General features: G+C 36.4%; 1 protein-coding gene across 1 annotated transcript in view; it reads left to right on the top strand.

Annotated features, from left to right (window-relative positions):
* Positions 1 to 13,046, top strand: part of LOC148939885 (syntaxin-binding protein 5-like) — a 149,693-nt gene that overhangs the window by 63,400 nt on the left and 73,247 nt on the right. Inside the window, exons 3-4 of the mRNA XM_089106023.1 lie at positions 2,381 to 2,456; positions 8,784 to 8,938. Of these exons, the coding sequence (XP_088962149.1) occupies positions 2,440 to 2,456; positions 8,784 to 8,938 (172 nt within the window). The 5' untranslated portion in view covers positions 2,381 to 2,439. The remainder of the gene's footprint in view (positions 1 to 2,380; positions 2,457 to 8,783; positions 8,939 to 13,046) is intronic.

Genomic DNA, 13,046 nt, shown 5'->3' with positions numbered 1-13,046 from the left:
AGCTACTGTTGTTTGGTTTTCAAAATAAACGGGTTTATTAAGGCTTAGACGAGAAAAATGGGGAATAGTGGGACTGCTTCCTTTCAGAGCTTAAAGCTTTTGTGGTGTCACGATTCAATTGATCCACCCCATTTCCCAGTCAATAATTTGGTCTTATAGGCTTTTCGCCTCCTATAAAGGAAGCTAAAGAGCTTTTCTTTTTAGCTTCAAGTAAGTTCCCTAGACAAGTACTGCAAATGAATGTTATTATAAGTCATTAGGTGTTATATCCTTTACCTTATTCTAAGGAAAATTCTCACTTTTTTTGGAGTAGTTCCAGTATGGTAATAGGGAAAACACGTGGTAAACACGAAATATGTAACTCGGTTTTGGTAACCATAATACCACTTTTAATCTGTGTAATCCTGTTACCATAAATTTGATTTATTCTCTCCAAAGGAAATAGTGCTGAAATATGTTAATGTTATTAATGTTGACACTGAAAATTTGAATAAAAATGTCACCTGATCAGGAAAATTTAAATGCTGATTTAGGACAGAATGTTTATATATTAACCAAAGATTTTTGTCAAATGTACGTACAAATGCAAAAAATAACTAAAATAAGTACAAATATTTAACACAATAAATGTTGAGATAATTGAAATCAATTATTTTTCTTAATAAGAGGAGTGGGCCTTGAGACGACTGATTTAGTTTAGAGTAAGGGCATAATCTGCTATGGGGCAGGGGATGGGGACAACTGACCCCTCCAGACCCAATTTTACCCCCCTCCCTCAGATCCAGCCTGCCCCCTATCTGAAATTTCAATTTCTGCAAAAATCTTGCCAAATATTAAGATAAGCCTGCATAATTCAAGTATCCACAGAAACAGTTTTTTATTTAATATATCTTTGCCTTTATGATAATATATGACTCGTTTTTCAGTTTCACTGTCATTTTCACTTGTTTTGGGAAATTTGGCTCCAACTTTGCCCCCTACCCCAGAATTTTGACGAAATTGGTCCACTGGTATAGAGGAGTACTGAAAGTAAGAAAAAGGTGAGGGAAGATTGACGAAAGAAATTCTTTCTCTCGCTAACATCATTTTCTCTCCTAAATCTGGATTGAATCAGTGGTGCAGGTTCACGAAAACATAGTTGAACGTGGGGTTTACCAAGGAATTTTTTTCATATTTTTCAAGAAGATAAAAAAAAGATATATTTCAAATTCTAGGTGGGGCAATTTTTTCATTGGTTTCTTAATGAAAATACCCAAAACAAAGTTTTTATTGTCTTTGAGACAAAACACAGTTCACCCTATGTTTCCCATGGTAAATCTCTGAATCTCAGTTTCTTTCAAATTTTCAATATTCGCTTCACTGACCTGATCAAGAAACTGGTTCAACTTATCGCTCTCGTGAAGCTTTGTTCTTCCCCTCGGATATTCAATTAAGCCACAGAGTAGTCGCAAGGTAAGATTCTGAGCAACTCAAAACCTAGATAATAATACTGGGGAGACAATTGCTTCATTGTGTTGTCTTTCTTGTTTACCTCAACACTTTTAGAAAGTTTTGAAGGAGAACTGAGTGGAACGGCTCATCTGTGACTGGGCTGCATTGTCCTCTGCTTAATCGAAGATTTCACTTGTTAATCAATTTTTCAGCTTTATAAACTTTTTTTTAGTTCACTCTATTTGTATTATCCGAATTTGGGAATTTTTTGTTATTGTAGACATTTCTCTAATCTTTAAGAATCTGGTGTATTAATTTTGTATACGAAAATTAGTTTCACTTTCTTCAATATTTGGCATAGATTATTTTTTTCAGATATTTGGTTACATATTTTGCAAAGATGTTCTATTCCATATTAGCTAATGAGGAAAAGTAAGGAATTTGAAATACATTGATGTAAACACAATAATAGCTTTGAGATTAAAGCTACATAATAGTAGCCTATATATATATATATATATATATATATATATATATATATATATATATATATATATATATATATATATATATATATATATATATATATATATATATATATATATATATATATATATATATATATATATATATATATATATATGTGTGTGTGTGTGTGTGTGTGTGTGTGTATGCGTATATATTGTTAATTGCTCGATTGTTCAATTATCTTTAATAATGTGTATCTTTTTTCATATTATTGGAATGATTTTTGTGGTACTTCTTTTAAAAAATTATTGTCTAGCTCAATTTACTTCCTCCAACTGAAACAGACTGATTGCCTTTTTTCTTTGATTAATTAATTGTATATTTTTAGCATGATCATTATTTTAATTGTTTTATTCTATTCCAAAATATCTTTTGGACTGAAAAAAATAAAGAAAATGAAATAGCATTTTTTTTTTTTCAGCAAAAATTAAGACAGACGGGAAACTTGAGCCTTGTAAGTCAATACTTAAAGTTGAGTGGATGTCCTGCTCTTCTGGGTAAGTGGATTTGTTAATACTATTTTTGGTTCTTTAAAATTTGACTACTACTACTACTACTAACAACTCACCGCAGCACCAAGCCGCCTGAGGCCAACACAGCTACGCACGATCCTCCTCCACCCCAAACTATTCAAAGCCTCCCTCTTTATACCCTCCCAGGAAGTTCCCATTTCCTTTAAATCTTTCTTTATGACGTCCTACCACCCAAGACACGGACAACCTGCTTTACGATTATCCCTAAGCGGATCGATAAACAGGACGACATTCGGCAATATTTCATCTTTCGTCCGTACAATTGGTCCTTGCCACATCAGCCTTACTTTCATTATATCCCTGAAAAGTGATATTGAACCATATTTTCCGTATACTATCTTGATTAAAGCACGGTCAGTCAGCCGGGTACCCAGAACAATCATTAAGCAATTTCTCTGGAAAACCTCTAGCAAATCTTCATCCGCTTTTCGGAGCGTCCATGCTTCAGAGCCATATTTGACCACTGTCATCACTATAGCTTCTAATATTTTAATCTTGGTTTGCAGACTTATCTTCCTATTCTTCTAGACTTTTTTTTAACTGTAAAAAAACACCCTGAGCCTTGGCTATTCTATATTTAACATCTTCACTGCTCCCACCATCTTTACTAATAATACTACCTAGGTAAGTGAAGCTGCCTGCCTGATCAATCTTTTCATTACCCAACGTCACCTTTTCATCTTCACTCATTCCTAGCCTTAGTGACTAAGTCTTCCTAACATTAATTTTCAAACCAATTCTAGCACCCTGGACTAAAATTTGACTAGCTTTAATGAAATCAAGGAATCAGTCTCTGAGAGTCAGTTCTCTCATGGTAACCTTTAATCAAACAGACAATCGCTTCCTGATAATACAACTCACCGGCCAAACTGAAAATCATGATTTTGACGGAAAGAAACGTCGCTTGGGAGGTATCACGGGCCATACTTTCCCCGACCCCTGAGTCCTTGTGTTACAAAAGGGTAAAGATTCCTGAAAACAAGGTAAAAGTAACTTTTTAGCTGAAACACCAGATCATATATAGTAAATATACAGCACCAGAGTTCTGTAGTTGTGACCCTTTGTAAATGATGAGATATTGGATCTTGATGGGAAAATTAAGCGTCAGTAGCTACCTACATGGGTGTCACTCAGAGGTTGTTTTAGGGGAGGGACAGATGGGCACTTGCCCCGGGTGCAGAAATCTTAGGGGCGCAAAATTTCAAAAGAATAATCTAACGGTTATAATTGTTTGTAATTTTTGAAAGTCCATTTTTGTTAAAACAAAGTAAAGGGCACAGTCAGTAAATGCAAATGATTATTAAATTATTAATTAATTAATAAAATAAAATAAGTTAGATAACAGTAATTGGAATAACTAATGATAATTAAATAATATAAATAAAAAATAAAATAAATGATGGAAAAAATAAGTTATTAATTAACTAATAAATTGAAAATAATTTTGTTTAAATTTGCCCTGAAAATTTGTGGGAGACAGGGGGTCGCTAATCAAGGGTTTTGCCGTGGGTGCAAGAGAGGCCAGAACTGCCTTTGGTGTCACTAACCAAAATGTTTGGAGGAGGGAATAGGTTATACCATGTTGATGGTCATTTTTGTTGTCTATTTTTATTTCATCAATAATTAGCATAATGCCCGTTTCCCCCATGTCTTATACCTTGGAGTAGAATTGTTGACATTGTTTTACAGTAAGAAGCAGTTTTCAAATTAATTAATCGTCTTGCCAGGGTGCATTAAACAGATTTGGATAATTTTTGCCGCTGGAATGATATTGGATTGTAGATTTCGCCCCCCCCCCTCCCCAAAAAAAAACAGCTGAGTTTAGCCAATGCCGCCTTTTGATAGTTTTTACAGGGTCCAGATCAAAGGTAGTCTATGGTTTCTAGGCTTTATGATTTCTGCGATCTTGCTCTTTCTTATGAGGCTGCGATCAAGCTTTATGATTTCTCCGGGATCTAAGCTTTTTCGTGGAAACAGCTTTGTTACTCTGGAATGGCTTACATAGTTATTATCCATTTTGCCCAATAGACTTCGGCTTGCTGGCTCCTGACAAAAGGAGTTGTTATGGATTGCTTCATCTAGGATCAAGGTTTCACCCAGGATTTTTTTTCAGGAGAGGGGGGTTTTATTTGGGGTGGAGGTGTAATTTTAAGAATTGCGATTGAATAGCGGGATTCTTAACTTCCATATTAGGTTTACGGAGAACCAGTTTAAGGTGGTTAAGGTTGTTAAGGTTTATGGTGAAAGAAATAACTCCTTTGATTTGTCGTGGTTCTCAGTCAATTAGCTTTTCATCTTATTCCAGTGACACGGTCCACTTTTTACTCCCGCATTTTCTCCCTTTTAATGTTTAAGTCTAGAAGGAAGCAACGTACTAGTAAAGCAGTTGACTTAATTTGTGTTTTCGGAGGAGGTAAAAGTCTCTGGTTCCTTTCATAGGCAGGTGCGTAATCTGTACTCAAATCTTGTGTCAATGAGTTTTACGTTACTGCACTATTTTTGGTTTGATATTGTAGTTTTCAAATGCTATAATTTTTCCTATATCCGCGGCAGCAGGTATAATTAAATTTCTCATTTGCCGCTTGTTTTCCATCGATGTTTTAGATGACTTGAATCTCCTTTGGAAAGAAACTACTGAGACAAGAGCTGGCAATCACAAAAACATGTATTTATTTCGGGGGAGGGATCTTTTTTGGTTTAAGGAGGAAAACACAAAAGTAAATAATGCATGTAAAGTATAAAAAAAAGAATAGGAGAATTTTTAAGAATTGCGATTAAATAGCGTGATTCTTATTTTCCATATTAGTTTACCTTGAACCGGTTTAAGGTGGTTGCAGTTTATGGTGAATGGGCGGCAAGAAAATAGTATCGGTGTTGTAAAATATACTAGGAACATATTTAGTGGGCTATACGTTGGTCCGTTAGGGGAGGGATGTAAAGCGAAGCAATGCGCTTTTAGGAGTTAGATAAGTAAGTTTTTATGATAGTTTTAAAGTAGTTTGAAAACTTTTTGGACTTCCTTCAAAAGCGTTCCTCTCCTTAGCCTTTACTTTCCTATTTACGCTGTTCGGTTTAATATAATTCCGAGGTTTTCTCTTAATCTTTCTGGTGTTTAAACCTAGCTGTATGTGAATGGCAGAAAGATAATAAAAGTGTACTTCCCCTTGAATTTACTACCCAAAGACCGATTGGTTGTTATTTTTTTTTCTATACAGTTTGATTAAATAGAATTTCTAGGTTTTTATATCCTCTTTAAAACATTTAAACCCAGCTAAATTGTAACTGCAGAAGGGTAACCAAAAATATATACTACAGAGAATTTCGCTACTCAAAAAACGATCCAGATTTAATTCGATTTAATAGAATTTCTAGGTTTTTATATGCTCTTTAAAACATTTAAACCCAGCTAAATTGTGACGGCAGAAGGGCAACCAAAAATGTATCCTACAGGGAATTTTGCTACTCAAAAAACGATCCAGAGATCGAGTAGTTGTTTTTTTATTTTTTGGACAGTTCGATTTAATAGAATTTCTAGGTTTTTATATGCTCTTTAAAACATTTAAACCCAGCTAAATTGTAACAGCAGAAGGGTAACCAAAAACGTATCCTAAAGGGAATCTCGCTACTCAAAAAACGATCCAGAGATCGATTAGTTGTTTTTTGTTTATTTTTCTGGACAGTTTGATTTAATGGAATTTCATGGTTTTTTATATGATCTTTCAAATATTTAACCCTAGCTTTAACTCTTTCGTACTTCAATGGAAAACAAAGGGTTAATTCTATTCAAATAAATCAACATCCTACATTTGCCTATCATTTTAGAAGCCTATACGGACTTCCTTCAATTTCTTGGAAATAATTATCATAATAGGGGATGTATGCCTTTGATTCCTGAGATTACAATGAAAAGGACTTTGAAAAAGAATATTTCAAGAGTCTTTTTCGTGCATTGAAAACTTTTTAAATACTGAAAGAATATAGCGTGAGTGATTACGGTTCTTGAATAAGAATCAGGGAACTTTTCAAAGAAAAAATACTAAAATATTTCTTCATAAGTTTCACTGAAATTTTGAAGAGAGGAGACGTGATAAATACATATATTTACGAAGTATGTGTGTAAATATGCACACAGGTTAAACTAGGTAAAAAACGAGAAAAACAGGGCCAGCGAAGATCCTTTTTCTACGGTTACGCTTATTTCTTTTTTTAAAGAAAAATGTATCATTAGCGCTTATACCTTTGCAAAGGACTACCGATTGGGAGCGAAGAGGTAATTGATAGATTCCTGGGTATAGGACTACTTGGAGCTGTAATTTCAACTGCATTTGACTTTAACTGCAGCAACTACTTGCGTCTGCAGTTACTTGCAGCTGCGACTACAACTCCTTGCGATAATGACTACGAATACGTACACAGTGACATTGACTATTTGTGACTCCTACTGTATCTACTTAGAACTACGACTGTGGCTGCTCGTGGTTTTGACTACTTATAATTGAATTGTAGCTACTTGCAACTGCAGCTACTCCTGCGGCTACTAATACTGTTGATGCTACTTCTACTACTACTATTGTTATTATTATTATTACTACTACTACCAATAATACTTCGACTGAACTAAGTCAAGAGAGTTTAAGTGCATCCAGGGTTGTCAATATGGCACAGATGCAATGTGTCAGGAGCGGAGTAGGGTAATAAGTTGAAACTTTCATGGAAAATTTTTCTTTCTCTGAAACTATTTCAAAATAAATTATGTATATCCAGAATGTCAAATGGATGTCTGTGAAATATCCCAAGAAAAACTGAGGATGTTAGATTGGACCCTCAGGGTATGTTTTGGGGGTGTTAAACTAAGCCAAAATACACTACGTGCATCCAGTTTTCTCCAAAGGGCTTATATTTGATGGTTCAGGAACAGATATAAGTATTTGTTAAAATAGCCAGGGCGCATTGAGTCTGAAATTGAACTAAATAAAAATGTGTATCCAAGGTTGTCAAAAGGGTGTATCTGTGATGTCTCAGAAATAGTTCAGGGAATTACTTTGAAATTTTCAGGGCATTTGGAGAGGTATAGTCGAATAATATATGTTTAGATTTACTCAATGTTGTAACATGATGGGAGTTCCTATGATGGGAGAATTTTCTGAGCCCTATAGAACCCAAATGATTTTGCAGAGATTTTCAACCCATAAGTTTGAATATTTTTCCCTGTACCCATCAATCCAAAGTATTGTAGTACAACAGTTATCGTAAATTGTTGCAAAATTTTGTCCAGTATATGAATAGTAAACTAAAATCTGGATTATTATAGAGCTGAATCAAAAATATTTAAAGTAATATTTCTTAAGCCAATCAGAAACCAACAGTTAGAAACGAGCAGAAATTAATTTAAACATACATTTTCCACAAAATAAGTTTTTCAAAGAAAAGTAAAGAGCTACAATAAGCCAAAGATGTGAAAAAATAAATTCAAATAATTTTCCAGCCTAAAAAATCCATAAATCCCCATCAATAAATAAGTGAATTTAAGTTCATACTTTACAGAATCATTTCTGTTGCCAGGGTTGCCAGGGTTGTAGACAGGGCTGTCCGTTGTGGCAATGCCAAAACGGAAAGCTGATAGTTGTTTTTGTTGCTTTCTAATCGTTTGTTTGGGCTTGTTTGTAACCAATAAAATTTCGATTTAAGTCTGGCGACAAGGAGAGAATTTATGCAACGAACAAATCTTAGTAGTTGTATAACAACTACAAGAAAAATCGTAAATAGTCCCGATTTGCAGGTATGAATAGGCAGAAGTCAGAGAGTGTTTTCATTTTGAGGTCCTCGGTACTTTACTTGCTTGTCACGGCCTAACCCAGTTGATTCCAAATTTAGCCCTACTTGAGAGAGGCTAAATTTACATCAGGTACTATCACTTTTAATGTATTTCTACGTTTCTTTGTACTTCTTGTAAATTTGTAGGATGTATAGTAAATAAATTTCATGAGAGATTGGGGGCTCCTTTTTGATACTCTGGGTGCCACTTAAGGCACCAAGGTCTAAGGTCTACGTAAGGTCTTGAACTAAGGTGTAAGTTTATCCGGGAAGGTAAGCGCCCAGAAATGGTGAAACTTGTCTTCTTGAACATAGCCGTGCGCTGGGTTAAGGATTTTTCTAGGGGGGCAATAAGTTAGGAGGACATTACTCAAATTTACCCCCCTAGCTATGCTTATGGCAACTATCTAATTTCCATGACTTGTCTCTAAATGGCTAATTGTGGATAATGAAAATAAAATGAATTTTCTCTTTCAGAGAACCTTATTTAGTATTCAGTGGAGGGCTTCCTCAAGATCGGCCTGGGAGATCACCATGTCTAACAGTAATTAACGGCCGCAGCACAACTGTGTTAGAAATGGAACACAACGTAGTGGATTTTATTACATTGACAGATGTTCCGTGGGCTAGTGGTGAGTTTTGTTTGAAAATATAAAAAAAAACCTTAAAAGTTTGTCAATAGCTTTTCGTTTATTATTATTATTATTATTATTATTATTATTATTATTATTTTGGGCTACTTTAATTGGAAATGTTATATTTCTTCTGTAAACATTTGCTGTATAAGGTGTATTTCCGATTGGATCGTCCCTTACCCTTATTTAAATGAAAACAGTGAATTCGGCTTATTTCGAACACTTTTTGCTTGCACTACGACTCGAACCGAAATCGTGTGCAGAAAACGGACTCCAACTCCATTTGGCTTGAACTGATAAAGCTTGATAAAGCTTGAACTGATATTGTCTGAACATCAAGACTTTGACAAACAGGGACCAATTAAAAAAGAAAATAAAGTATTTTCCAACTCTACCAATTATACAGTGTTTTAATCATCTTTTGATAATTTTGTCCCTAATTTTGTCCCTTAAGAAACCTTAAGGGGTTCCCGTGTTTGTATTGAAGAGTTGTTTTTTTTGTATCTCTTTTCCTACTTATATATACTTATCTTTATCCCTAAGGGTTCGTCAACTTGACGTGTTTTAGATAAAGAAAAAAAAAGACAATAAGAACGGCTTGGAAATTACAATAAAAGTACGTCCCAACGAGAACAGTCTGGTATTTTCCGTAAGGGATTTTCTAACGTAAACAGATTAAATTTATCATTCTAAAATATATTAGGAAGTCAGATTTTGCGCTAAGTGATCAGTTTGCTCCGACACTGGTGTTCAGTGGCAAGCTATTTACAGGATCTTTCAAAAAGCTTGATGAACTTGATGGAACTTGGACTTAGGAAGATTCGATACCTTAAAAATTATTTGGAGAGCCTTAACGTCGGCTGACTGTCTCAAAGGCAAAGGGTACATTTTCTTATTCTCTAAGGGAACTAGTTATCATTGAAAGGTATTGAGAATTTGTGGTTTGACTATAAAATTTCACTGAAAAGACATTGAAATGATATTTCTCCTGTGTCGGCAAGGTTTTCAATCAAAGTGGGTAGCCCCATATGAGACTCCAAAATGCAGCCAAATTCATCGCATGACGTTTCCTTTGACAGATTTTTAGTATTTTCCTAGCAGTTATGCTAGAAAACTTTTAGGGACTGTCGTCTCCTGAACTTAAAAAAAATCTGCTCCTCTTAGTGGAAAAAAAAACCAATTCACGCTTTCTAATGATAAAAGTTTCATTTGAAATTCCAATCTAGCCGAGTTGTTGATGGTAGATCTTTCTTTTTAGTCTAGTAACCTCATTGACGTATGCTAACACTATACAGACTTATAAGTCTATACAGACTGATACAAACAACATATGTTTGTACAGTCGGCCAACTGCTTGCGCTTTCCCTTTCATATTACCAGGAAAGGTTCTCTGTGGCGTTTCAAACATGCAACACTGGCTATTGAGGACTTTCTTGTATTATCACCATAGATATTTCATATTCTTGCACTTCCTGATGGGCATTTACATACTCGCACATTGCAATGCTTTTTTACTCATGATCTATTATCTATCTGGATCTATGGGTAATCTCAGGACGCAGAAAAGATATACAGGATTTGTCCGGAAAGTAATACGAATAATATTCTTTTGCCACGACTGTACTTCGGAGCGTGTGCGCTCCACATAGATTCAGTAGGGGGCTTTCCTAGCTAAAAAACGAACGGCTGGTCAAGTGGTCAGTTGTCTCCGAGCACCTGGAGAGACAGAACAGGCATTTTTGCGTGACGTGTTTTCTGTGAGTGGTGCAAGCCGAAAATGCAGTGTTCGTTAGAGCAGAGGTATGCGATTAAATTCTGTATGAAACTCGGTAAATCTGCGACAGAGATGTTTAATATGATCAAGCAGGCTTACCCAGATGTTGCTTTAGCAAGAACTAGTGATTCGGTGGCACCAGGCCTTTTTGGAGGGCCAGGAAGAGATTGCCGATAAAGACCGTGCTGGAAGACCTTCAACCTCGACAAAACTGACAATGTGACTCGTGTGCGCAAAGTTTTGAACTCAGACCGTCGACTAAGTATTCGTCTAATTGGCCAAATGTTAAATTTACCGAAATCTGTCGTTCATGACATTGTGACGGTACATTTGAACATGCGCAAGGTGTGCGCGAAGAAGGTCCCAAAAGTGCTCACTGATGACCAGAAATAGCGGCGAGTGGAAGTCGGCCAAGAAAATTTGAACGTGTGTGAAAGTGACCTCCAATTTTTGCATAACGTAATCACAGGTGACGAGTGCTGGAGCAAATTCAAAGTGAAAACGATGCTCATTGTCTTTTTTGACATCTAAGGCATGGTCCACCATGAATTTGTTCCTCCTTGACAAACCGCCAACGCCAAGTTTTATGAAAGTGCTCAAGAGACTGAAACGAAGGGTCAATCGGGTCCGACAAGACATCGCACCCAACGGGAAGTTGTACCATGACAACGACCCGGCTCACACCGCCTTTCTCGTGAGCAGCTTCCGCAGACGCCCTATAGCCCAGATGTGGCCCCGTTCTTTTTTTTGTTTCCTCGCCTGAAAAGGCCGATGAAAGGCAAGTATTTTGAGGCGACAGAGGGGATCCAAGCAGCATGCACCGTGGTTCTCAAGGCTATTCCAGAGAATGAATACTGTGACGCCTTCAATGCTTGGAAATCGCGCTGGCAGCGCTACACTGACGCAGAAGGAGCCTTTTTTGAAAGTTTTTAAAGAACTGTAACGATTGGCTCAATAAATGTTTTAAAAATCGACTCAGTCTTATGAATTTCTGGACAAGCCCTGTATATGCAGTACTGCACGTTTGTTTCAGATATGGGACACATCACAGCGCCATAAACAGACGTGTTCAGTGGAGGAAATAGCATTGAAGTTTTTTCAACCACTCATACCCCATGACCAGTCATTGGTAAAAATTCGTCATTGCACATGTACGAAGGAGGATCCAAGGAAAAATGCATGTCACATGATATGCCTGGAAACTCTTCAAGGGAAAATATAGGAACGCGCAATACTGTATATATACCTTTGCTGTGTCCAGGGTTGTCACCCCTAGTGATTTATCGCTATTTCTAGTGATTTTTTATGTTTTCTAGTCATTTTCTTCTAGCTAGTCATTTATAGTGATTTTTGTTTAAAACTAGTGATTGTTTCCTAAATCTAGTGATTTTTCAGAATATAGCGCGTTGATTCATGATTCAATCGAATAGATCATACAAAGAGCTAATTAATAAAAAAAAAGCAAAATACTGATTCACTAAAGTTCCTAATATGTTCCAGATTAGCGCTTATGCAAATTTACCGCCTTTGAAACTTCTGATATCCCACCATATTTCGTTATCAGATATAGACCTCAGAGCGTTATCATCAAAGTGATAGGTGAATCTAATTAGTCGCAAAATTGCAAAAAAAATGTACTATACTTCCCATTTCACAACATTTGCTCAGGTCGAGTTTTTGTCTTCATATTTTTGGGTTTTTTGTCTATAATCTATCAGTTCTAAATTAGATTTTCTTCTGTTAAAACCTTTGAAAGTGTAGTGAATGGTGGATATGAATACACCCTCTACAGTAGTCATGGGGCTCCACCTCCGGAGTTTACACCCTTATTTGGGAACTAAAGATTACCCATACTAACTAGAGCATTGACCTACTTACAAAACCATACGAAAAGAGAGATACCTCATTAACATAACCGGTTTACCTAGTAACTAGATTCGGTGAATGACCTACATATTCCTGTCTGGGAATGATTAGCAAGATAAAGTAAGTTGTTTCATTTGATTTCAAATTACTTACTTTTTGCTTAAAGATCTTGCTCAGCAGCGTCGCCAGCGTAGAGGGAACCAGTCGTCAGCGCCGTCAGTCTTCTCCAGAGTGGTCGGTTCAGGGCGAGGGTTGTCACTTCAGCCGGGTTGATGTTTCTGGAGGCGAGCCGATCACGGATGACGTCCGCTCATCTGGTGCGTGGTCTTCCCCTAGGACGCCTCCAGCCGTTTGCAGCTGGGTTGAAATCGAAGATGAGCCAGGCAGGTGTTTGGGCAGGCAGACGGAGCAGATGACCATACCAACGCAGCGAGCGAGACTCAAGCTGCTCGGACAGGGGTGTGA

The sequence above is a fragment of the Artemia sp. Qi Xiang Cuo genome, chromosome 20 (assembly GCF_049724085.1).
Source record: "Artemia sp. Qi Xiang Cuo chromosome 20, ASM4972408v1, whole genome shotgun sequence".
NCBI classification, from domain to species: domain Eukaryota; kingdom Metazoa; phylum Arthropoda; class Branchiopoda; order Anostraca; family Artemiidae; genus Artemia; species Artemia sp. Qi Xiang Cuo.
The sequence above is the reverse complement of the archived record's forward strand: the minus strand, read 5'-3'. Positions and strand labels throughout refer to the sequence as shown.